This window comes from Peromyscus leucopus, chromosome 4 (genome assembly GCF_004664715.2).
Source record: "Peromyscus leucopus breed LL Stock chromosome 4, UCI_PerLeu_2.1, whole genome shotgun sequence".
NCBI lineage: Eukaryota > Metazoa > Chordata > Mammalia > Rodentia > Cricetidae > Peromyscus > Peromyscus leucopus.
Window position 1 is genome coordinate 14,034,423 of NC_051066.1, and position 26,349 is coordinate 14,060,771.

Below are 26,349 nucleotides of genomic sequence, written 5' to 3' on the forward strand. Positions count from 1 at the left end.
TTGCTGGAGGTGATATCCTAGGTTGGTCAAACATGGTTGTGTCTTGTGCAGAATGTGGTAGTTTTAATCCATGCTGCTTGCCTGGCTTTCTAGGGTACTTTCTGCATCTCCCCTGCACTCCAGTGACAGCCTCGCTGCTATCACAGGCCCTGCTTGTTTATTAACTATTTAGTTCTTTTCCCTTCTCTAGTCTGTAGGTAAGATAAGTTACTCCTGCCCGTGGGTCTTCCTTTCTGCAGCTCCGTCTTGTCCTCTGGAATAGCTCTTTTGTTTGTAGCGCTCCGGTCATGCTTAACCTAAGCAGTTAAACCTGTGTCTGCGAAAGTCAGCATCTTGCCACTCCTGGCTCAGCTCTCATTGGTTGACTTGTCTCCTTTCTGTGGTTCTCCACATCTTTTTTCTTTTTCTCTCTCTCTTCAGAGCTGAGGATCGAACCCAGGGCCTTGCACTTGCTAGGCAAGCGCTCTACCACTGAGCTAAATCCCCAACCCTTCTCCACATCCTTTAATTTGTTTGTCTGTTTGTTTGTTTGAGACAGGGTTTCACTGGGTAGCCCTGACTGTCCTGGAACTCACTCTGTAGACCAGGCTGGCCTCGAACTCACATAGATTCACCTACCTCTGCCTCCCGAGTGCTGGGATATTGATAGAGGCGTGCACCACTGCGGCTGGCTACATCTTCTAATTTTTAAGTAGATGCTAGACATTGTAGGGTTGAGCATCTGCAATGTGCTGGGTCTCTTTAGTGGTGTCGCATTTTTAATAGTCAGACACAGTTTCAGACATCCCCTTAAATACTCAGACAGAATATTTAAATATTTTGCCCCATTTTTTTGTTTTTCTTGTTGAGATAGAGTTTTACTCCAGGTTGTCCTAGAACTCACTTATATAGCTTAGGCCTTCCAGCCTTTCAAGTGCTAGGTAATAGGCGTGAGCCACTGTGCCCAGCTTGTTCACCATGTAGCCTTGACTGGCCTGGAACTTGCTGTGTAGACCAGGCTAGCCTCTAACTCACAGAGGTCTGCCTGCCTCTGCTGGGATGGAAGGTGTACACTACCATGTTTTGCTAACCTAGCATCTTTTATCAGACGTTTCTTGTTTGTTGATTGGTTGGTTGGTTTTTGATGGGGTCTCTTGTAGCTCAGGCTGGCCTCAAACTTCCTATACAGGCAAGGATGCCCTTGAGCTCCGGTTCCCCAAACCCCTTCACCTCCTAAGCTCTTGGGATTTCAGGCATAGGCCACCATTTCCAGCTTCTCAGACATGTATGTTATGTTATAAACCTCTGTCTTCGATTTCTCCCCACCCCACCCCCATCCCTCTGCTCTTCCCTTCCCTCTTCTCCCCTTTCTCCCCTTCATTTCTTCTTTGTTTCCAGTATTAGGAACCCAGGGTCTCACGCATGCTAAGCAAGCACGTTGCAATTGAGCTGCACCCACAAAATGTAATTTTGATAGAAAGTTAGTTAGAATTTCATGCTTTTATGTACTGTTTGAAGACCTGTTTCCCATCTCAAGGTTAATACGATGTCCTGTCAGGTTTGTAAAGAATAAAAGCACTTTGATTTGAAGTTGTTTCAAACTCACCTAAAAGTTGTAAGACGAGCTCAAAGCTGCGTCCTTCTGCCCTTTGCCCAGCTGCAGCCCCCGTTTGCCACGTGGGTCCCTTCGTTCTTCTCGCTGCAGACACCGTGCCTCGGCAGTACATTCTTACACAGTCACCCTGCTCGTGGGCTCTTCTGTCCTCCTCTCTGCCATCTGGTCTAGGTATTTGCAGCCCCCAGATATGAGCATCACCAGGTCATTCACTCACTCCAGTCCAGGCTGGCTTCACAGTCTGTCTACCAGGCACTGTTAGTTAGCCTTGGAGAGGAGCTCAGTTCCTTTGGAAGCCATTCTCCGGGAGGGGGCCAGGGCCTCTCTGCCGTTCCACAGAGCCCTGCTCTCTGTGCCTTCACATCTGTCCAGGTGAAGCCACTGTCCCCCCTTGAGGGCACAGCGGCTGCCCCGTGTACAGGCGGCCTCCCTCGTGGTGGTGGGGACGGGTTGCTTTTCCTTGTTGCAGGAGTGACCGCTAGGACCACAGCTCCTACGCTTACAGCTAGCAGCCTGTATCGTAGTTTCTCACCGACATAGCCTGTGCTGGTTTATTCTCTTCCTTCACTGTGGCTGTGATTTATTTATCATATACATACCTAATTTTTTGGGGGGGGGGGGCGGTGTATTTTTGAGACAGGATTTCTCTGTGTAGCCCTGGCTGTCCTGGAAGCTCTGTAGACCAGGCTGGCCTGGAGATCAGCCTGTCTCTGCCTTCTGAGTGAGTGCTGGGACTAAAGGTGTGCACTGCCATGCCAGGCTATTTACTATATATTTTTTTAAAAGCATTTTCTTACTGCCTTATTCAGCAAGAACATTCCAGGTTCATGTGACCCCTCCCGATGGCGACCCCAGAATTAGTTGTTTGTAACTTTCAGTGGAGACTGAGTTCCCTTTCTTCCCCCTTCCCTTCCTCTCTTTGCTTTTCCCTCTTCCTCTCTCTCCCTTCCTCCCTTCCCTTTTCCTTTCTTCCCCTATTCTCTTCCTGTCTCCTCTCCCCATCCCTTCCTCCCTTCTTTTCTTGTAACTCTTTTTTACAGGGTTTCTCTGTGTAGTTTTGGTGCCTGTCCTGGAACTCACTCTGAAGACCAGGCTGGCCTTGAACTCACAGAGATCCTCCTGCCTCCGCCTCCTGAGTGATGGGAATAAAGGCGTGCGCCACCACCGCCCGGCTCTTCTTGTGATTCTTAAGTGGTGTGCCACTGAGCCATGCTCCAGGGGTGTGTAGGAATGATGATCTTGGGGCTGGGTTTATTCATTACTGTTTGAGCTTGCTCAACAGTGTTCTCTTTGTCTGCCTGTCGTCTGTCTGTCTGTCTGTCTCTCTTTTTATCAATCAAACCAGCCTGAGGATATACTGAGACCCTGGGGGAGGGGTGAGAGATGAACAGCGACTCAGGAATTGGAGCTATTATCTCTAAAGCCCTCTGTCTGTCTGTCTGTCAGTCTGTCTGTCACATCTTCCTTTAATGATAGGATTTACTCTCTTTCCTAGAACTCACTGTAGACCAGGCTGACCTCAAATGTACAGAAATCCATCTGTCTCTGCCTCCTGAGTGCTGGGATTTAAAGGCCACTAACTTGGCCTCCAAGTTACCTCTTTTTTTCTTTTGTTTTGGTTGTTGAGACAGGGTTTTGGTGTCTGTCCTGGATCTTGCTCTGTAGACCAGGCTGGCCTCGAACTCACAGAGATCCGCCTGCCTCTGCTCCGAAGTGCTGGGATTAAAGGTGTGCGCCGCCGCCGCCGCCGCCGCCGCCGCCGCCGCCGCCGCCGCCGCCACCACCACCACTACTGCCCAGCTCCAAGTTACCTCTTAAAGGTACACTCCTATCGGAGTGTGGCCTGGCCCTGGGTTCTGGGTTCATACTTTCCCTGACACTTTGTCACTTGTTATTGAGAGGGACATTTTACACACCACCCCATGCCAGAATCCCCTTTGTTAGTACCTAGTGAGGTATCTGTAAACTGTAAGAACTTAGTTCAAGCTTTACTGCCCCGTTGACTTGTTTATCCCGAGGCCTGTGTGCGGCTTCTTTTCTCTGCCTGCTGAATTGTCCAGGCTTTTTGTTCCCTTCACCCTTGACCTTGGCCTGACCTTGGTCTCATTTTCAAGTACTGCTGAGTATCAGGATGCCAACTGCCTCTCACAAGAGCAACCTGGATGCTGAGGTTTCATGGACGCCTTCCGTCCAGCTATGGCCATCTGATGTCCCAGGTTTTCTCATAATGCTCTGCGATCTTCCATTACATTAATTCCTGGAAATCCATTTCTTGTCTTAATTACATGATGTTGACGTTTCTCTGTAGTTGTGTGTTGCTCTTGATAATATATAGAAACAAATTGGATGACACATTTTCTGATTTGCTCGACTGGATTACCTGCAATTTCTTTTGGGTTGTCTGTGTATAATCATGTCCTCCACTAACCCTGACTCATTCCCTCCCCCTTCCCCTCCCTCTTCCTTCCTCTGCTTCCAACCCAGGGCCTCAGGAATGTCAGGCAAGTGCCCTGTCAGTGAGCCACTCACAAATTTACTTGTTTATATATTTAGACAAGTATTCAGTATGTATCCCTGGCTGGCCTTGAACTTGTGATCCTTCTGCCTCAGCCTCCCAAATATGGTAATTACAGGTGTATGGTACCACATTTAGCTTGCTCTTGGCCTTTTTGTTTCTTTTTGTCATTTTTTTTCTTTCTTTTTAACAGTATGACTCACAAGGGAGCTGAGGTTGACCTTGAACTTCTGCTTCTCCTCCACCTAAGTGCCTGCATTTCAGGCATGCACCATCACACCTGATTGATGTGGTGATAGAGATTGAGCTCAGGGCTCTGTGCACGCTGACGCTGAGCCAGCTGTCTAGCAACTGAGCTAGCTCCAGCCCATGAGTTTGTGTCTGATGTTAACCTCTGTGTTCCTTTTCTTGCCTCGTGGCATTATCTGGGATTTGTTGTATCCTTCTTGTTCCCTAATTCAGGAAAGGCTTTGGCTGCCTCAGACTCATGTGCAGACCACTCTAGGCTTGCTGTGATGTGGTTTTGTTGTTACCAAATTAAGGATATTTCTCTTTTTTCCCCTTGACTAAGATTTGTTTCTTCCCCATAAATAAGTTGAAATCTGACAAAGACTCTTTGGTTTTTTCCCTGACCGTAGCCATACCGTAGCCACACGCCACTTGCACTAGTCACCCTTTCTGTTGCTGTGATAAGACACCATGACCAAGGCAGCTTATAGATGGGGGAGACTCTGTTGTAGCAGCGGTTGGGGGTGAGGGATTGCAGCAGGTGGCCCTGGGACAGGAAATGGAGAGTTCGAATCCTCACCCACAAGCATGAAGAAGCCGAGAGAGCAGACTGGAAGCGTGGCCAGCCTGTAAACCCTTGAAGCTCCCCGCTCAGTTCCCCCCCCCCTCCCCGGATGCGCTCCCTCCAGCCAGACCACCTTTGTAGCATTCACCGAGCAGTACCGCCAACTGAAGACGGCAGTGTCGGAACCCTTGAGTCACGGGGAACATTCTCATTCAGACCATCACACTGCTTAACGCTGGGGTGCAGTGGGCATCCTCGCCGTGTGTGAACACCCTAGAGGGCACGCTGCGAGCTGAAGGCCGAGACTATGTCACTGAGTAGTGTGATCTTAAGGGACCGCTGTCCTGTGTGCAGCTTCCATGGACAGGGCATCTTTACACAGAACACACCTGTGTGTGAGTTTCCTCTTGTGCTTTGTTAATTTTTTTAAATATATACTTTATTTTTATTTTATGTGCATTGGTGTTTTGCCTGCAGGTATGTCTGTGTGTGGCTGTCAGATCTCTGGAACTGGAGTTACAGACAGTTGTGAGCTGTCATGTGGGTGCTGGGAATTGGACCTGGGTCCTCTAGAAGAGCAGTCAGTGCTCTTAACCACTGATCCATCTCCTTAGTTCATGTTTTGTTAATTTTATTTACTTTTTTGTTGTTGTTTTTGAGAGAAGATTTTATTATATAGATCCTGGGTGTCCTAGAACTTGCTGTGTAGACCAGGCTGGCCTCGAACTCACAGGGGTCTGCCTGCTTCTGCCCCCAAGTGCTGAGATTAAAGACATGTAATACTATACCTTGCCTTGTGCTGTTAATTTTAGAACTTGGTATTCTTGGGATGAAGTCACCCTAGCTGTGAGGTAGCATCCTTCCACATCCTCAGGATCTGACTTGCTAGTTTCATCTTTCAGAAAGGACCCATTAATGGGTCTTTCTCTGTCCCACCAGCCAGTTCCCACATAATGACATGGAGACTTATTATTAATTATGAAAGCTTGACCTTAGTTTAGGCTTGTTTCCAACTAGCTCTTATAACTTAAATGAACCCATTTATATTAATCAATGTTCTTCCATGAGGCTCGTGGCTGTTACCTCTCTTCCTGCACGTCCTGCTTGTTCTGCATTTCCTGGCGTCCCTTATGTTCCTAGATTCCTCCTCCTTTTCCTTTCTCTTCCTGGAAATCCCGCCTATCCTCTTCTGCCTAGCTATTGGCCATTCCTCTCTTTATTACACCAATCAGAAGGCACCTTAGGCAGAAACAGTCTTTACAGTGTAAACCAATATTCAGTAACAGGGCCTCAGGCATGAGAGCTCAGTGGGATGCTAATGGCCAGCAGCTGCTGGAGCAGAGTCAGATCTGAGCCCATAGCCCCAAAGATGTGTTAAAGATGTCCCTGCCTTCAGCTGTGTCCAGCTGTGGACCTGAATGAGACATGCCCATAGCCCCTGGCTCCTCGGGATCCCAGAAAGTAGAGATCCAAAAGCAAGGCCTGGAGCTGTGCCGCAGCCAGGTGAGTTGAGTCCAGCAGCCTGGGGTCATGGTTTGAATGAGAAATGTTCCCCAGGCCAAGTTTTCAATCCCCCCGCCCCCAGCTATTGAGAAAAGTTGTAGAAATGTGGTCAAGGAGGGCCTGGCTAGGGAGAGTAAGTCTCATGGAGCTGGAGAGATAACTCGGCAGTTAAAAGCACTGGCTATCCTTCCAGAGGCCTGGGTTCAATTCTCATCTACCACATAGTGGTTCACAACGGTCTGTAACTCCAGTTCAGAAGGACCCAGTGCTTTCTTCTGTCCTTTATGGATACTGTGCAGCATGGTATATAGGTACACATGCAGGCAAAACACTGGTACACATAAATTAATTTTTAAATAAGAATCCCCAGTCCCCTGCTTTCTGTGTCCTGTCTGCCATGATGTGAAATGCCCCTTCCCTCCATGATGGGCTGATCCTGATTCCTCCCTTAAAAGTGACATAAGTTGTTTTATCACAACCTAAATGTAGCTAACACAGAGTGATCTGTGTGGGCAAAGTGCCGCCTTTCTGTTTGTTAATGCTCTGTCGTTGTCATTACAGTTTCTGTTTCTCTGAGACAGGGTCTCACTGTTTAGCCCTAGTTGGCCTGAGTTTACTTTGTAGACCAGGCTGGCCTTGAAGTCACAGAGATCCACCTGCTTCTTCATTCCAGGTGATGGGATTAAAGGTGTGCACCACCACACCTAGTTTATTGGCTTTTTAAAAATAATTTATTTAGGGTTTTTTTTTGTTTTGTTTTTAGGTTTAAAAAATTATGTGTATGAGTGCTTGCCTGTATGTATGTATGTATGTATGTATGTATGTATGTATGTGCACTGTGTACACACCTGGTGGCAGAGGGTGTTGGGTCCCCTGGAACTGGAGTCACAGATGATTGTGAACCCCACTGTGTGTGTACTTGAAACCAAACCTGGGTCCTCTGGAAGGGCAGTGAGTGTCCTTAATTGCAGAGCTGTCTTTCTAGTCCCTTGTTTTTGTGAGCAAGCATCACTCTGTAGCTCAGGTTGGCCTTGAGTTTGAGGCAGACCTCCGGCCTCAGCTAGCCAGGTGCTGAGACTGTGTGAGTCATTACCCAGCTGCTAACACTTTTTCAGAGACCTTTGTGACTGTTTTGCAGGTGCGAGATTGTCCCTCCCTTGCTTTCCTGTAAGGCTCCACTCTGTGTTGGTATTAACATTTGGTATCTGAACTCATAAAGGAAATAGTTTTTTTCTTTTTTAAGATTTAATTTATTTATTATGTATACAGTGTTCTGTCTGCATGTATGTCTGCAGACCAAAAGAGGGCGCCAGACCTTGTTACAGATGGTTGTGAGCCACCATGTGGTTGCCGGGAATTGAACTCAGAACCTCTGAAAGAGCAGCCAGATGCTCTTAACCACTGAGCCATCTCTCCAGCCCAGGAAATCTTTTTTTCTTTAATGTTTTTGATTAAAAATCCAGACAAGCTTGTGGAAAGTCACCTGCATGGTTTGCAAAGATTCATTTTCTTTGCAAAAGGACAGCTCAATTTCTACCTCTTCTTGTGTCAGTTTTTTTGGTAAGTTGCTTTTTCTTTTTCTCTTTTTGTTTCTTCAAGACTAGGGGTTTTTGTGTAGCGCTGTCTGGCCTTGAACTCAGAGATCTGCCTGCTTCTGCCTCTCAAGTGTTGGGTTTAAAGCTGCAGACCACTACCGCCTAGCATAAGTTACATCTTTTAATAGATTTTCCAGCTACATCTATGTTCACTTTTACTGGAATGACGTTCCACATGCTCTCAAAAGCTTAATGTCTGACAGGCCCATTACTGTGTCTGTCCCATAGCCTGTTGACATACTATGCAAAAACCATGGGTGGCCATTAGCTTAGATTTTATGCTATTCAGCTCTTCTATATCTCTCTCCTGCACAGAATCTGCTTTTAGCCTAACTTTTTTGTATTAGTGTCCCTTCTAAATATATATATATATATATATATATATATATATATATATATATATTTAGAGTATATGTATGTGGGGGTTGTGCATGTAACATGGCTCATGTATAGAGATGAAAAAACGATTTGTAGAAGTTGGTTCTCTCCTGGGGATCAAACTTGGGGCATCCAGCTTAGCAATAGGCACCTTTACCCACTGAGCCATCTCATGGGCCCTACATGGGTTTGTTTGTTTATTTGTGTTTAAGATAGGACGGATCTCACTGTATAGCTTTAACTTATCTGAAGTTCACTCTGTAAATCAGGCTGGCCTGAAACTCACAAAGACCCATTTGCCTGTTGAGTTTAAAGGCATGCACTTCTATGCCTTGCTTGCTATATTACATATGTTTTAATATCAGTTTACAAAACCCAAAATTAGGGGCTAGAGAGATGGCTCAATGGCTAAGCACATGTCTGCTCTTCTAGAGGAACCCACAGGATGGCTCACCGTCATCAATAATTCCAAGGTACACGCATACACATGGCACACTGTCATAGATGTAGGCAAAATGCCCATACACATAAAACAGCTAAAAGATTGTAAACCCCCAAATAAATAATAAAATAAAACTAGCTCCATACTGTTAGGCCTGTGAGCCATGCTGCTTTGGGATGGAGCCTGGTGCTCCCACACTACCCTGAATGCCAGATGGGGCTCCACATGGTGCCAGGTCCTTACCACAACATATTTTGCTGTGCCCTGTTATCTTTATTATAATCCCCATAAATATCTTTTCTGATGTATGACCCCACCTCACCCCCCTTCCAGGGCCCTTGGGTTTATGGCATTGCTTGATTTCCAAGCAAGTTCAGAATTATGCTCGTCTTAGTAAACTGGATCCTGTGTGGTCCTGGAGTTCACTCAAACCTACTCCTCTCTCTGGAGTTTGTGGAGACTCGCTTGCTGCCCTACTTAGTCCCAAATGTGCTGAGAGGAGGTTGCATGGGCTGCCTTATAAGCTGCACCCAGGCTCAAGGCAGAGCTGGGAGTTCTTCCAGGTTGGCCTGGTCTTGGGCAGGCACAGAGGCAGTGTGTGACTCTTGAGTTCCGGCTGCTGTCTTGCTGGCTGTCCTGGGTGCATGTTAATCCCAGGCTTGTTTTCCTGTTGTGAAATAGACCTGTTAAGATGGGCAATGTTTCTTTACATTACCACCTCCTGGTCTGACGTTTGCTTAGTACCTGGCTCTCTTCTATGTATTCTGTACCTGAACTGTCTTTTCTGCCTCTTGCTTTCAACCTGCCTTTATCTTGTGACAGGGTCTCACTGTGTTGCACAATGCCATCCTTTCCCCTCCCTCTCCTGGGTCGCTGGAACCCAGAATGCCAGTCAATACCCCAGCTCCTAGGTTTGAGTCATTGGAGTACATGGCCCACTCATTTCCTGTCACAACCTTCTTGTTAGGGTTTAATTCATACTGACCCTGACCCCTCCTGGGCCCTCCTTTTTTTTTTTTTCTCCTCCTCTTTTGCATTAATCAAGTTTCCTGCTTTCTGTGAATAAAGCTTGTAAGTTTTTAATGCTGTCCTTCTAAGAGCAGATGATCTCAGCAGCCTTGCGTTAGGAGGAGTTTACAGACTTGGGGCAGTTACCACCCACCTTGCATCACAAAGCGATTCTGCCCAGGAGCCTCCCACCCCTGATGCTCTGTTGCTGCCATGGCGTGTTTTAATTCTGTGAGCAGTTTAAACTCCATTCAGCTTTTTTTTTTTTAATTTATTTATTTATTATGTATGCAGTGTTCTGCCTGCAGGATAGAAGAGGGCACCAGATCTCATTACAGATGGTTGAGAGCCACCATGTGGTTGCTGGGAATTGAACTCAGGACCTCTGGAAGAGCAGCCAGTGCTCTTAACCTCTGAGCCATTTTTCCGGCCCCCAGCTTGTTTTTTTAAAAGTTGCTTTCTTATGTCTCCCTGTGCATTTATCTTTATAGTACTCTCCATTCCCCTGCACTGCCTCTCAGACCTGCCCAGGGCCACTTTCCTCCCAGGGGGCTGTGTTCCAGCCACTGCTGGCGCCCTGGCACTGGTCTTAAGCACAGCAGTCTTCTTGCCTTCTTCCGCTGGAGCATCATTGCCACCAGTGCCAGGCTGCTGCCGAGCTCCAGGTCCTCCGCATGTCAAATAATTCTGTTTTCTTTTTCTTTTAAAGATTAAAAATTGCTTATTTTATGTGTATGAGTGTTTTGCCTGCATGTATGTCTATGTACCGTGTGTATGCAGTGCCCATGGCGGCCAGAAGAGGGTTCCCCTGGAACTGGAGTTACAGAGGGTTGTGGGCTGCTATGTGGGTGTGGAAATTGAACCAGTGTCCTCTGGGTGAGCAGCCAGTGCTCTTGACCACTGAGCCATCTCTCCCACCCCTGTTCTCTGTCACACTTTTGTTTCTTTCTTCTTTTCCAACCTACATCTGGGTATTTTGTATTGAATTATCTTCTAGTCCCCAAATCTTACTGCTCCGTGAAATTCTTCCCCAAATCATCCTTCTGGATTCGTGATTTTAGTTACTGCCATCTTTAATTTCTTAGCGATTCTGGTTTTCTTTGAGGTTCCCAGTTCTATTCCTTGCTCCCTTCCACGTTCACAGTTATCTTTTTTTTTTTTTTTTTTTTTTTTTTTTTTTGAGCTGAGGATCGAACTCAGGGCCTTGTGCTTGCTAGGCAAGCACTCTACCACTGAGCTAAATCCCCAACCCCCCACAGCAGATATCTTAAAGTCTACATTTGCTAATTGTCAGATCTAATGTCTCTTTGTAAATTGATTTGTTTGTTTGTTTCTTTCTTTTTTTTAATCATTTGGTCTGTGTCTAATACTTTTGCTTCTGTTTTCTGTTCTTCCTGGTATTGTTTTCTCAATAGCTGGGCGTTACTTAAAAACATTTTAGAAGCCTGAACAGCTATTCCAAGGAAGGCCTGGGCACTGGTCCTCCCAGCCTGCGGTGAGAGGCCCTGGGTGGGCCAGCACAGGCTGTGTTCTGAGCCCCAGGCTCAGCCATGGCTGTTCTGGGTTGCAGCTGGAAGCCAGAACTGCCCTGGCAAGGCTCTGAGATCTAGTCTGCCTCCCAGGAAAGAAACCACCAAGCTGTGTCTTGGCTGTTGTTTTTTGGAGTCTTGTTCTGCATACTTGCTATTTAGTATTCTACAGAGACACCCAGGGATAGTGTAGAACGGTGCTCAGAATGCCATCCCTGAGTCCTGTGCCTCCTCATGTCTCCCTGCCCTGTCCCAAGTGCCCCCACCATTCTCTGTCCTTCCTCTCTTTGGGGTCTCAGTCCCTAATCCTGCTGATCCTGGCCACTGAAGACCCCCTCCACTTTTTTTTTTTTTAAAAACACAGTTCTTGCTGTTCTCCACATAGACGTTTTTTCTTACCTTGGTGACTATAGCTGAAGCAAGGTCTCTGGGGTGGATTTCTTGCTTGCTGCTCTGTTCCCAGGGGCACCCATAGGTACCACATTCTAGGTGTTTTTCCAAGCCCAAGGTGTATGTGTGTATATATGCGTAAGTGTGAGATATTAGCTAAGCCCTGTCCCTGGCTTTGACTCATTGAGTGTCCTGGGGTTACCTCCGCACACACAGAAATCTTTACTTTGGTCTGTGCCCTTTGTGTGACCATGACCAGTTCTTCTCTCTGTGCCATGTGTCAAGGAAGCCACATCCTGTCTTGTGTGAGGGTGGCATTGTGTGTCTCTGGGATGTCATTGGACAAAGTGGAAACATTCATGGAAGGAGAGAGAGCAAGGAGGAGGCTTGGCCGAGTGGCAGTGAGGACATCTACCAGGGTAGCCAGAGAGAGGGCGAGGGGTGGTGGGAGCACCCAGCTGGACTCAGGTGCCAGAGACTCTTGGGGATAAAACACCTCACCCATTAGGGCTGGGAGCTTGGCTTTCAGGAGGAACACTGGCCGGGACCATGGGTATGAAGGCTGTACTAGCCATGTTAGGCTGTCCAGCCAAGAAACATGGGGGTGGTGGGCAGGTCACTCATGGGAGCCACAAGGGTCCTGAAAACAGAGCCCAGGAGCCTGGTCGCTGGGTCTCACTTGGGTTCCTTGTGGGTGCTGTTCAGTGTGTACCCTCACTGCCTAAGTTGTCTCTGGTAACCCTCATTTCACACTCTCACTGACAACGCAAGGCCGCCATGTTCCACTTCACTAGCCAAGGCCTTGTGTCTGGTTCTAGGTCCTGACTTGAGAGAACGGGATGGTAGTCTCTTGTGGTTTTGGTTTCATTTCTTGACTAAATGTTGAGCAAGCACATTACCAGTGCAGATTGTCATCTGCAAATCCTTCTACATGTCTGCCCAGTTCTGAAAGTGAGGCTCAGTTGTTTTGTTTTGTTCTTAAAGATTTTCCATTTATGCAGATGGATACTTTCATCTGCATGTACATCTGCACACCAGAAGGGGGCATTGGAATTCATGGGACTACAGTTACAGCCAGTTGTGATCCTCCATGTGTGTGCTGGGACTTAAACTTGGGACCTCTAGAAGAACAGCCGGTGCTCTTAACGCTGAGCCGTCTCTCCATTGTTTTGTTGTTGTTTTTAAAAGTTGAGCTGTGATGGCATTTTCTTTTTCCTTCCCATCTGTAGCCACCCTGTTTTGTTACTCCTTCAAAGAAGTTTTTGTTTGTTTGTTTTTTGTTTTGTTTTTCATTTTGAAGAACTGACAGTTCTGGTTGTTTTAAGGATTTGTGCTGTGGGGATCATGTCAGAACTCTTATCCAAATGCCAGAACAGGTCTTTCCTACTGTGTGCTTCCCAGAGTGTCCTGAGTCACTTCTGCATGAGGGATGAGGGTCCCAGTGAGAGTGGCCCTGGCCTTGATTTGGGGCGACTTGAAAAGGGCCTGAAAGTCAGCCAGCTCTGCTGACTGGCTCACACCAGTGTAAGTCAGCGGAGTGTGCGCCTGCACAGATCATCTGTGGCCGCTCTGGGACAAGCTTGTCTGTCTGTCTGTACCTTGTGGTCTTGATGACTGCAGCATTACAGGGACTCTTCCGGTGTGAGTTGGCATTTTTCTCTCATCATGGGCTCATTTTTTTTCTACTCACACACAATTAAGAACTAGGGTTCGCTTTCTGATTCTGTATTTTGAGGGGGTATTGTGTACATCTAGTCTGTGAAGTAGGTGGGAATCCCCTTCCCCAGGCCTCTGGGCAGCTCTGACCTGAGTGGCCACTCATCCACGGGCAGCTGTTTGTATCTGCTTGGGATTTCTTGAGGGGATTCCCAGCGGTGGGGAACAGGGTAGGAGAGGCTGGGAGAGAGAGGGGAGCTCCTACTGGGCAGTCTCCTGGGGGCAGATCCCACGGGAGAGAAACAGGCTGTGGGATCCGCCCCTCCCTCTCTCCTGCTCTCCCTTGTCTTCTTTTGCAGGCCTCATCCGAGCTCAACATGCTCTACCACTAAGCTATACCCAAAATGCTTATTTTCTTTGTTTTTGTTGGTGTTTTGTTTGTTTTTTTGTTTTTAAGACAGGGTCTCATGAGGCTGACCTCAAATTTGCTATGTAGCTGAGGATAACCTTGAACCCTTGATCTTCCTGTCTTTGCCAAGTGCTAGGATGATAGGTATGAGCTACCATGCCCAGCCTCCTCTTCCTCTTCCTCTTCCTTCCTTCTTTTAGATGTGCTTGTACCTATAGGATAAGGTAATGATCTGCAGTCATCTTCAGTGTGCTTTTCAGTGACATTAAGCATATTCACATTGTTCAGCCATCACTAACATCCTGGCCATAGAACTCCCCGAGATCTTCCCAAACTGACACAGATTCCCCACTCAAAATATCCACATTTTGCCCCTTGGTTCCATATGGCTTGATACCTGGGAACCTCCCGCAAGTGAGATCTTACAGGTTTGACCTTCTGTGCTTGGTTCATCCCACTCAGCACTGAGCCCTTCTTAGAGAATTGGGCCCCTGTGCATCTACTGGGGCTCAGACAGAGGCTTGACTGACTTCCTAGGTGATCATGTTGAGAACCCTGGAGTGTAACCCATATATCAGGTGACTCTTGGTATCCAGTTTGCTTCTATGGTGTCACCTAAAGGGGATGGGCTCCTGATCCTGGAGAGAGGAGCAGTGCCTGAGTGTCCAGGGGCACCCCCATAACAGATCTTTCTGCTATGACCAGGAAGTCACTGCGCATCAGCGAGTGGCTGCAGCTCTTCATCAAGGTAGCTAACTACCCCGCACATGCTCTCTCCTTGGATGCTCAGCCCTAGAAACCAGAGCCTTGTCACCTGGTCTGGGGAATGTGAAAGTGACATTGATATCACCACTGGGACCAGTCCTGGATGATAGGAGAGTCTCCTGGTACCTGAGACCAGGATGCAGGGAACTTCATGTGATCACAGGGTCTGTCCTCAGCTCACAGTCCTCTCTGTGGGGGTGGGGGAGGCGGGGTGCAGGGATGATGGACTCCCAGCACACCTGGAACAAGTGCCAGCCCTGACTCAGGGCCCATTGAGGTCTACTGGGAATGAATGTCCAATCTCCTCCGGGAGTGAGTCTCTGGAGCTTCCCTTAACAGCTAGCTGCATCTTAACACTGTAACCTGAGTGGTGACCGAAGCCACCCCACGGGGACCTGGGGAAGGGGCGGAGGCACCCGAAGGAGTTCAGAGTACCTTTGCTGATGAGCTAAGGCTCAGTTTAGGGTATTTTTAGAGATGGCAGCATCCAGCACTTGGCAGGGCAGAAATAGAAGAGGTTTTTTGGGGCTCTGGGCTGACAGTCTCTGGCTCTTGGGGAGCCAGGCTGGGGAGGGGTGTGCATGTGGAGCGCAAACAACTTCTGCTGTTGAGAAAAACATCTCAAGAGAGCGCTGGCTGCGGATGGAGAATTATTTCTGTTGGTGAACACTCTTTATGTAAATGCCACGCACAGCGCACAGCGTTGGCGCTGCTCGTTTGCATGTGTAATCACAGCAGGCGGGGCCGGGGGGGCGGGGGGCGGATAATTATGTTTTAAAATACCATCCGGATTGTTTGATGTGTTCCCTCAGTCTCTGGGTAATTCCGGGCTGTAACGATCGATTCTCCCTGGGTTGGGAAACGCCACCTGGCCAGCCTGCCTGACCACCAGTTGGTACCAGGCAGGGGTCTGCATCTCAGCCGCTTCCATTTTTTCTGTCTTCTGTCCTCGTGGACTGTCTGCCGCCGACTCTGAGACTTCCTCAGACGCAGGTGGGGTTGTGCTATCCTGAGCTGCCCGCAAAAAGTAGTGGGCCTGAAGCAGCCTGGAGACCCTGCTCTGCGACTTCAGGCACTGGGGACAGGGCTGAGCTGCGGATGGGCTTCCTGTCTTCTGGGCTAGAACCCCTCCTGCATGCATTCTCTTGCAGTGATTCCCTCACTGTTCCTTAGGTGGTCACTTCAGAGCCCAGATGTTGGCCCTTGGGGACGGGTGCCCTACATCTTCCTCAGGAGCAGGGCCTCAAATGACTTGCAAATCCTTCCCGTGCAGGACCCTCCCTCGCCATTTGCCCTCATGCGCGGCGCCGCGCGCCCTCCCCCCCCCCCCCCCCCCCCCCCCCCCGCACAGTAGCCCCTGCTGAGAAGTGCTGAGAATCCCTACTGTGTGGTCCCCATTGTGAGGAGGGACAGGACGCTAGCCCATCTGGAGCAGCAAGTGCACCTGTGTCTGATCTTGGAGCTGCCTCAGGGCAAGATCTAAGTCTGCGCCACCACCTGCGCTGAGCCTGTGGGGCCAACAGGCTGGCTCTAGCTGTCTTAGGGCCAAGTCCTACCTGCACCACACAGACCCAGATACAAACAGACACGAACACATACAGACACCCAGACAGATACACAAGTACACATGCATAAACGCACACAGACACACAGACACACACAGAGCAGGGGACAGCTGGTTGGGAACAGGTGGCCTTCTCAGGACCTAACCTGTGTGCTGGGAACACAGAAAGTGATGACACCCGTGGCCTCTGTCCGAGCAGGGTGGCTGTGTGTGTTACTGCCAGTCTCTGAGGCCTATGGGAGCATGCACCAAGGACTAGCTAAAAGGCCAGCCCAAGTGCAAGGCCTTCTGGGAAAAGGAGCGCGCGCGCGGGAGGGGGGGGAGGGGGGAAACGGAGGGACTGAGACAAGACTGTGCAGGATTGGGGTTAGGACCAGAGGTCCTCCGATGTCATGTAGTGCGCATAGAGTGCTCAGCAAGTAGTCCTTATTAAGAAGCCTTGTGCCAGCCGGGCGGTCCTCCCAGCACGCGGGAGGCAGAGCCAGGCGGATCTCTGTGAGTTCGAGGGCAGCCTGGGCGCAAAGCTTCACAGGGAAACCCTGTCTGGCCGTGGGGGGGCGGGGAGCCTTGGGCCAAGCACACTCTGCCTTGTAAGAGACTGTTCTTCCTGTCTTTTGGATGCTGATGCTGGCTAACTGGTGTCCTGCACTCTGTGGAGCATGCTCATACCCTTGGGCCGCCTCTGTGGACTGGCGTCATGGGTGCAGCCTTAGAGCTGCAGGTACAGAGGAGCTCTTGGGCCCAGCTGCCTATTCCAGAAGTGGTTTGCCAGAACATTCCCAGACAACAGGGATGCCGGACTGCCTGGCTTTGCTGCTGGCAAATATTTAGGAACACTTCCTTGTGCCAGACCAAAACAGTCCAAGGGGCTGTCTCCCTGAATGTGCTAAGACACCGTCCCCCTGCCTGCCAAGTAGGACGAGTCTTATCTGGTTACCTCTTGCTTGAAGCCACTTTGAGGAGAGCCTGAGCCCCCATTCTGTTTCCCTGCCTGTCTTCCGTGAGTTTTCCTGGCAGCTTCACACTCCGAAAGGTGAGGCTGCTGAGTTCAAACTCCATCTGCAGCGGTCAGGTCTCTGGCCAGGCTGCTTCCAGCACGCACATGCCCTCCGGCCTGCCCGTCAGCCCTCCTTCCCACCTAACCCACAACCCATTGGGTGGACACTTCCGGGAACCACCGCTCACCCTGGGCAGCCTGTTGCCAGGCCTGGGTAGGCATTCTTTACTGGCTGTCTTCCCATGCTGTCAGGCATCTTTGCAGGACAGGGCTGCATGTACAGTGTGGAGGGCTGCCTGCCATGGGTTCAGGTTAGCCCCAGACTGATGTGGAATGTTTCTAACCTGGGCCTTGGGGAATGTGGTAGGCAGGCGCAGAGCAGCCCAGGTTCACCCACAGATTCCTACCTAATTGGGTTAGTTCTTTGCCTTAGTGCAAGAGAAGCCAGAGCCGGTGCCCCTGGAGAGCCGTTCCTGTGTCCTCATCCGTCGAGACCTGGTGGCACTGCCTGCCAGCCTCATCAGCCAGATTGGGTACCGTTGCCACCCAAAGCTCTACTCGGAGGGCGACCCTGGAGAGAAACTGGAGCTTGTAGCAGGTGAGGCGGCCCCACCCATCATCATCACTATATGCAAATGCCCTATCCATTATTTTTCAGCGCTATGAACAATGCACTCATCACCAATCAGTCAAAAAGAAAGAAAAAAAGAACATCTTAAATTTCCTTTTAGAAGAATGTGTCATTAAGAGGAGTTATTCAATTGAATTAATTTAGCATTTTAATTGAGTCCCCTGAGCTGGCCAGGCTCCTGATTGGCAGGGGCTATATCCATGATGCATTTTAATTTAGGTCACAGATAGAACCAAGTCACATAGTTTACCAGTGTCCCTCCTGCCCCACCGTCCAGTTGTGGTATCTGAATGATAGCTCACAGTCCAGAGTGGAATCCAGAAGCTCTCAAGGCCAGCTTTTCAGAAACATCATCTCTTTAGTGCTGGGGTCGTTGCATGCTGTAAGGCAATATTCAACAAGGTCCAAGTGGGTGGCACCCCATGGGCCCCCACACTGTTTGCTATAATTGCCTTTTTGTTTGCTTGTTTGAGACAACAAGTCTCTCTATGAAGACCAGGCTGGCTTCAACCCATAGAGATCCCTGCCTCTGTCTCCTGAGCGATGGGATTAAAGGTGTGCGCCACCATGTCTGGTCTTTGATTGCTCTTTTTGTTTGTCTGGGAAGCCCCACGCAAGGTGGATTGGTTCCTCAGCCCACATCTAAGCCCTGCCTCCCGGAGCCACCCTCTCCTGTTTCTACCTGATACCCCCTCCTGCCACATCCCGGCAGCATCGGGAGGTCGACTCTCAATGGAGCAGGAGCTCCAGATCCTGTCCAGTCGTCCCCCTCTCCTGGAAACCACTCCCTCAGAGACTTCATTACCGGTTCTCTGGTAGACGGCGAGAGCGCAACTTCCAGGGTGGTATGGGTGGAGCTGCTCCAGCCAAGTCCTGGGGCAGGATAGAATCCCTGGGAGCTAGAGATAGTCTCTCAGACGGCTGTGATGCCCTTTAAGAGGGTAGAAGTCTTCCTTAAGCAAGAGCAAGTTTCTGTCCTTGCCTAGGCCCTTCTTTCTGCTAAGACCTAATAGATAAGGCTGATGGGAAGATGTAGGAACTAGGTGTAGTGTGCACACCTGTAGCCAAGTGCTTGGGAGGCTGAGGCAGTGGCATTGAGAATTGTAGGCAAGTCTAGACCATATAGTAAGAGCTTGTCTTGAAATAAAAAGTTTTAACTCATGCTTCATCAGAAACAAGATAAACAGCCAGACATGGTGGTGCACGCCTTTAATCCCAGCACTGGGGAGGCAGAGCCTGGCAGATCTCTGTGAGTTCGAGGCCAGCCTGGTCTACAGAATGAGTCCCAGAACAGCCAAAGCTGTTACACAGAGAAACCCTGGGTGGGGGAGGGGGGGAGGAAAAAGAAGAAGCTGGAGTTTAGAAGACATTGAAGGTATGGAGTTCGTCATGGCATCCTCCAACCCTACTGGGTTTCTGTTGAAGATGGAGTATGAAAGGGGAGGGACTTGGCCTTAGCATCCTTCAGCCCTGGTGTCTTCCAGTAGGTGGGAACTGAGATTGCTTTTGTCCTAGAGGTTCCTCTTCACCTTCCACCCCTCTCCAGGCTCCCTTGCAGTCTCTTGTGACCCTGGCATCCCCTTAGAGGGCATGAGCCCAGGTTTGGTTTATAAGGCTAAAGACCTCATACATTGCTATTTGCTGGCTTTAGGCTCCGGGGTCTACATCACACGTGGCCAGCTCATGAACTGCCACCTGTGTGCAGGGGTGAAGCACAAGGTCCTGCTGCGGAGGCTCCTGGCCACCTTCTTTGACAGGTAGGTGGGTAGGGGGTGGCAGAAGATTCTAGAGTTTCCTCTAGCTGTAAGCTGTCTGCTTATCAGAGGTTTGAGTGTTTACAGCCCTCCACTTTTTCCTAACACTAATGTGGACATTTGGCCTGGAGATGCCCTGAAAAGGCTCCAGAAAGATGGCACATCCTCTTACGCCAGGGCTCAGTCTAGAGAAAGCCTGGCTCTGTCCCCCTCCCCAAAGGAAGTGAAAAGCCACGTGTGTACTGCCATGTGCATGGGTCACCAGAGCCCCCTCCCCAAGGAAAAGCAACTCCCTCAGGCGGCTCAGGGTTTCCCATGGACAGTGCCTGGGCTAGTCACTCAGGTTGCCCACTCAACTAGGAGTGCTATCTCAGAGGAAGACTGGCCTTCTCCCCGCCTTGGACATGACTCAAAAGATGTGCATCCTTGTTCAGTGGAGACACAGGGTGGGTGTGGTGGTTTGGGCTCTTTCACCTGTGTGTGGGTGGGAAGTCCCGTTCCTTAGGTCACGTCTGGACCAACCCTGCCTCCCGTCCTCATCCCTCTTCCAGGAACACACTGGCCAATAGCTGTGGCACTGGCATACGCTCGTCTACCAGTGATCCAAGCCGGAAGCCACTGGACAGCCGAGTCCTGAACGCTGTGAAACGTGAGTGGGTGGTGCGCTCACCTGGTCTGGGAAACTGTAGGGATCCCATCTGGAACTGAGATCCCAACCTGAGGCAGGCTAAGTTGGGCCCCGGGGTTATTCTGGGCCATGGGCTCCTGTCCTGAGTGCTGGCTTTGGCCTGCAGCACTGGGACCAGGAGGGAGAAAAGAGCAGCAAGCAAAACCCGTCTCGAGGTGTTAACGTCCTTGGTAGGTTTCCAAGTGTGATGAATTCAGCTGCGAAACTATTTTAATATGTGAAATAGATCTAATTTTCCTTTTTGAACAAAACCCCTTATTTACATGTTGAGGTTATTTTGAGCCTTTGCCATCTGTTCGGCCGGCTTCTGCCTCCCGCTCCTGCGTGGTGGGGCGGAGCCCAGTCCATCTCTGTGGCAAGCCACCACCCAGCCCTGTACCCTCAGATGCAGAAGAAGCTGTACCACCCAACACACACACGGACTGGCCCAGAGGATGCCTGTGGAAGAAACGTCTTATTGTCTTGCTTAGAAATTCCCTTTGTGACACTAATTCTGTTTTATAGAGGAGGGTCTTAGCAGTAGGTAATTACAGTCCTGCGGAGCGGATCGCAGTAGGACCCAGGGAAGCTGGAAGGTAGTGAAGCTGGGCTCTGAGGGACCTACCTGTTTTTGCTCTGTGGGGACCTGGGCCTGACCTTGGTCTCCAGCTCCTGGCAGGAAACGAAGAGGGTTTTTGTCTTGTTTCGTTGATGAGGACACCCACCTCCTTTTGGTCTGCTGTGTCTGAAACCAGGGAGAGGGTGTTGGCAAGCCAACTCCTCACGTGGGGAGGACCGTCTACCTGTCCCAATTTGCAGGTGGAGGTGGGAAGGCCAGAGAAGTTAGACACAGGTCCAGACCTGGTGGGTACCCAAGCTGACTAACTGTACTGTCATAGACACCATCTGAAAGAGTCACGTGGGTGTCCTGGGCCGAGGAAAGAGAAATCGACTTCTGGACTGATAGCTCAAATCAAGGGATCTCGGTGGGAACCAAGATTGCAGACAGTGCAGCCCTGGGCACCGGCTTCTGGGGACACTTGGGCAGCGGTGGGCCAAGCAGTGGGGGAGAGGCTATTCTCACCCCTCCTCCTTCTACCTCTCACTGCAGTGTACTGTCAGAACTTCGCCCCCAGCTTCAAGGAGAGTGAGATGAACGTGATCGCTGCAGACATGTGTACCAATGCTCGCCGTGTCCGCAAGCGCTGGCTGCCCAAGATCAAGTCCATGCTGCCAGAGGGCGTGGAGATGTACCGTACCGTCATGGGCGCCTCAGCGGCCAGCCTGCCCCTGGACCCCGAGTTCCCACCTGCTGCTTCACAGGTGTTCGAGCAGCGCATCTACGCCGAGCGGCGAAGTGACGCGGCCACCATTGTGGCTCTGAGAACTGATGCTGTGAATGTGGATCTGAGCACCTCGGCCAACCCTGCCTTTGAGGCTAGTGAGGAGGTGGATGGGGCAGGCTCGGTTATCCAGGAGGTGGCTGCCCCTGAGCCGCTGCCTGCTGATGGCCAGAGCCCCGCTCAGGCCTTTGAGCAGGGCAACGCCAGCTCCAGCAGGCCTCAGACACCAGTGGCCACAGCAGCAAGAAGGCCAGAGGGCACCTATGCAGGGACCTTGTAAGGGGCCAGCAGGGCCGCCTCACAAGGGACCGAGTACTAAAGCTGCTTGCATGCGTTACTAATACAAACAAATGTGATCAAGCCACTTACCTACTGAACCGCTACTGCTGCCTGACAGAAATGTGATTTTTATTCTGCCTGTATTTAAAATGGATGAAGGAAACAAACGCATTCATTATACTGTAAACATTTAGGCCACTGGCCACGCTCTGGGAGGAAGGTCCCGGGGCAACTTTTTGATATTCCTCAGCTCAGTCTCCCATGGTAGTGCTCCCCTCCCCCTTCTTGGGGAGGTAGAAGAGGCCACCAGGTCCCTGGTGTCCGGCCCTGACCCTGACTCATCTACCCTTCCTATTCCTCCTGCTCTGAAAGCGGAAGCTGGGGGGGTGCCTGTGGGTGGAAGGGCAGACATGACACTCCATTTCTTACCCACGAGGACCCCAGTGGGGCAGTGCTGGGCCTCCGGAGGCCAGATTTCTCTTGTATTCCTTCCTCCTAAGAAGCCACCCGTGTGTGTGTGTGTGTGTGTGTGTGTGTGTGTGTGTGTGTGTGTGTAGAGAGAGAGAATGAGAGTGTGTGTGTGCATATGCATGTGTGTGCACAGAGACCAGTGATGGCCCTCAGCAGTGGCTGTGTGGCTGGTCACCCAGGGGTGGGGGAAGGACGAGGTGTTCTCCCCCTATACCCATGTCCTCACTCTGCTCCACCCAGACCCCCAGCGGCTGGCCTGCTGACCCCCCCAGGGTCTCCATGCCCCTGGCCATGGCTGGCCTCACTACCCTCTGCCTCCCCAGCCACTCTGGGATTTTGCTTTTTTGCTGTTTTTGTTTAGTTCAGATCTATTTCGTTTGTGGTTTGGAAACTTTCAGACCCAACAGAGCAAAAAAGTCAGTGAGGGACGAATGTCCCTGCCCCTAGCCTACTACAGATTTGGGTGAATACATGCCCATGGGCCCCCTCTTGGCCCCCCACCGGAGGCAGAGGGGCCCAGGAAAGAACGGCTAGCCATGTACAGTCAGACTCAGCAATGTGGGCTTACCGCTCACTCGGAATACCTGTGTGGCTGGCTGCGAGCAGAGACCCGGCCTGGCATAATAGGCAGGTGTAGATCTCACTGGGGACCAGAAAGTTAGAAAATCATGAAGGGGGTGCCTGACAGAGGGCCTTTGAGGACAGCTGGCTGGCTTTAAGCTGGTGTTTCATCATTTTTAAGTGTGGGACATACATGCTCCTGAGGCCGCTTTCCCGAGGGTCGTCTCTTCTTGGACTCTTGTCCAGGGGCTGCCTGCTCACCTGCAAAGCCTAGCAGCTCCGGAAGTGCCCAAGGACACCCATGATTCCAAACTTGAAAGGTCTAATGTTCCCTATCCCTCTATACATCTTGAATTTGCTGCCCTGTGATTCCACCCCCACCCTCACCCCCGTGTACCCACAGGCTAGGTAGTCTCTCCCCATCTGGAGGGCCATGGTAGGAGGGAAAGCCTGAGGTGCAATTTAGACTCCTTCTGTGTTGTGTCTCCCCCTTTTTTTTTTTGCTGGCACTTCCTTGCCTTGGAGTGGCCTCACAGGTAGCCCTCATCCTGTGTGACTTCCCCCTCTTCTGAAAGACCTGTGGTTTGGGAAAGGGAAAAAGGGGCATCATGGCAGGCACTGTGGGGACTGACCTGAGCCCCTCTCCCTGCTCCTTGGTAACCCAAGGCCTGCATTCCTGGGGCAAGAACAGAGGCTAGCTAATATCCAGCTCTGGAACTAGCCACCCAGAGACGGATCTCTCACCTCTCCCGTTCCCATCTTAGGTAGGTTGCAGCCCCAGCCAGCCGGTTAGTGACTTGGACCAAACCCTCCTGGTGCTGGGAGAAGACCATAGAACTGTGGAGGGTATGGCAGGACTGGGGGGCGGGGGCACTGCGCCCTTCCCCTCCGGAATATTCCTTCATCTGCTTTCCCAACCCAAATCTGCACTTTAGTTTGACCATCCCTGGGGACCTGTGGGAGACAGACCCACCTGCTTTGGCTGGTGGCAAAAGGGCTCTCTCTCATCCCTCCACTCCAAGATGGGCATGGTCCCCGCCCCCCGGGCCAGCACAGGGAGGGGGCCGCTGGCCACTGGAGGAGACGGTGGCCGCCCAGAATGCCTGACCACTGCTCAGGCTAGCACAATGTCCTCAACCTCTGTCCCTTCATGTGTATAATTGCCATCTGTTTTGTTCTGGGTAAGGAAGGCAAGAGCTGTAGGTAAAACTTCAATAATATTAATTAAATGTGAATGGATTCTGAGCTCTCCCTGCGCCCCAGGTGGGCCAGGCAGAGCGTTTTGCACTAATGTGTCCCATGGTGGACGTGGTGGGGAGCGTTTGCAGACATGCATGGCCAATGACTGTACCTGCTGGGGGGGGGCACTCCCTCTGCATCTGAATGTACTGCTAGGCAGGCGGGTGGCAGGCCTGGGCTCCGAGGGGCCTTCCAGAGTGCCTTAGCATCTTTTGATTATTTTTTTCCGAGGAAAACCAATTTAAAAAACCGGACTCCCCCTCCTTTGTTTACAAGATGACTAATTCCAGAACCGGGGCTGTCTCGTCCTGCCACACGACCCTGACTTGTCCAGACCCTATAGATGAGATCCTCTCAGTATTCGTCGGATGTCTGCACCCCTGTTCCTAGCTCGACGACTAGCAATATGCATATACTATGTAGAGTCTATTGTAGAAACTATTGCTACATCAGCATCTTTGCCATGAGGACAGTTGGGACTGGATTGTGTTGGAGCTGCTGGGGCAGGGCTGGATCCAGCCACCGCTCTTCTGCCCTCCCAGAGCAAACACCCGTCCCTGAGGCAGCCAGATGAACGGACGGACGAGTACAGCAGGTCCAGGGCAAGGGACCAGAGACAGGGCTGATACTGTGAGCTTGGAGGGGCTGCCTGCCTGCCTGCCTGCCTGGCGGTCTCAGTACTTGAATTCTGTCTTGTTTTCTATACCAGTGGCTTCAGCTAGTGTCTGATTTGCTGTCTTACTTTGCCCTTGAATGTGGATGCAGCGGTGTGTGAAAGGCAATCGAGGCGAGACCCTGAGGGTCCTGTGCGGTGTGGGCTGCAGGTCTGGGCCTCCAGGAAAACTAGCTGTGTGGCGTTTGTTTAGAACCGAGAGGAAGGTGGGAGGAAGGGCCTCTGAGGGACTGGCAAGCTGGCAGGGCCTGTCCCCTCCAGGGGACCGTGGGGTGCCTGGTGCTACCTGATTCAACAGCAGGAACCTCCAAAGCCCAGTGCTACCCCTGTCCTGCCCCGCCCGCCCCACCCCATTGTGCCCTGCTTGGGTTCCCCAAAGGTGGTGATTTGTAGCTGAAGTGGGAAGAGCAGATGGCCCACCAATCAGCTGAAAACTCGAGAGACCCTGTTAGAATCTGCTTGCTATGGATCCCGAATTGGAAGGGTGAGCATGTGACATCTCGGCTTTAACCACTGCTTCGAATGGTGCTGCTGCTATGTGGTTCTGCATGATGTCAGCCAGCCCAGCCTGTGCTGCTGGAAGAAGGGCTCGGGACACAATGTTTCAAGAATGGCAAAGGTGTTTGCTTTTGTTTGTTTTGTTTTTCTAGAAAAGGAAAAGGATGCGCCATCTAAAGCATTCTGATCGAGTAGCCTCCGCTTGCGTCCCAACAGTCGCCTCGTTGCAAGCATTTTGCACACGATTGTGATTTTTATGTCAAAAGAAGCCAAAATTTGCAATACTATTTTTAGCAGACAAAAAAAGAGAAAGTATAAAATGTATAAATATTTTTGACTTGAACGTTCTGGGTGGCTCTGGGTGCAAGGAGAACATTCGTCCCTTCGGTGGGATGTTTGGAGAAAAGGACCCGAGAGAGGGTTGTTTTGAAGGCACTGTCTAGGGGTTAAAGTAGTGTCATAACTTATGACTGTTAGAAAATAAGTTAATAAAATCAGTTGCTCCCCTACCTCTAAGGAGGGCTTCACAGAACCACTGAGCTAGAGCAGACGCCACCTCTTGGCTTTCTTTTGTTTTGGGGAGGAGGAGGCCTTTATTTTGTCCCTCCAGCACCCTCCTCGCTCTCTTTCTGTGCTGTGACCCCGTAGTGACAAGACTGTTACTTTGTAGCCATGGCTGACAACATTGTATCAATAACTAAAACCACCGCAGTGTGGGCAAGCTGACCAGGGAAACCCGGGAGCTGTGAGCCTGTGCTCAGAGCTGTTTCAGAGGTGGAAGTCCACGACAAACAAGGATGTCATCATTAATTGAAAAGCGCTTTGTAAAATTCACATTTACAGAATAATAAAGTCAGTTCAAACCCAGCTTTCCGAGACTTTTCTTGACCAGTGGGATTGGGGCGAGGGCACTGGGGAGAAGCCCGGAAGAGGTTTGGCTGTGGAAGATCATGGGGCTACCTGACCCCTAAAGTCCCTGTTGGAGAGATTACAGGAGTGTGCCACTGAGTCATGGTTTTATTCAATTTATTGTCAACAAAGTGTCTCTTCTTCCCTTAGCCCACCTGTCCTCTTAGGATGTGTGGCTCCCTCTGT

At 50.5% G+C, this 26,349-nt stretch overlaps 1 protein-coding gene across 3 annotated transcripts in view; it reads left to right on the forward strand.

Annotated features, from left to right (window-relative positions):
- Nacc2 (NACC family member 2) overlaps positions 1-26,121 on the forward strand; it is a 78,130-nt gene extending 52,009 nt beyond the window's left edge. For all 3 annotated transcript variants that reach the window (XM_028868798.2, XM_028868797.2, XM_028868799.2), the window contains exons 3-6: positions 17,572-17,736; positions 19,421-19,526; positions 20,075-20,172; positions 21,302-26,121. In XM_028868798.2, the coding sequence (XP_028724631.1) occupies positions 17,572-17,736; positions 19,421-19,526; positions 20,075-20,172; positions 21,302-21,813 (881 nt within the window). In that variant the 3' untranslated portion in view covers positions 21,814-26,121. The remainder of the gene's footprint in view (positions 1-17,571; positions 17,737-19,420; positions 19,527-20,074; positions 20,173-21,301) is intronic.
- The last annotated feature ends 228 nt before the right edge of the window (positions 26,122-26,349 follow it).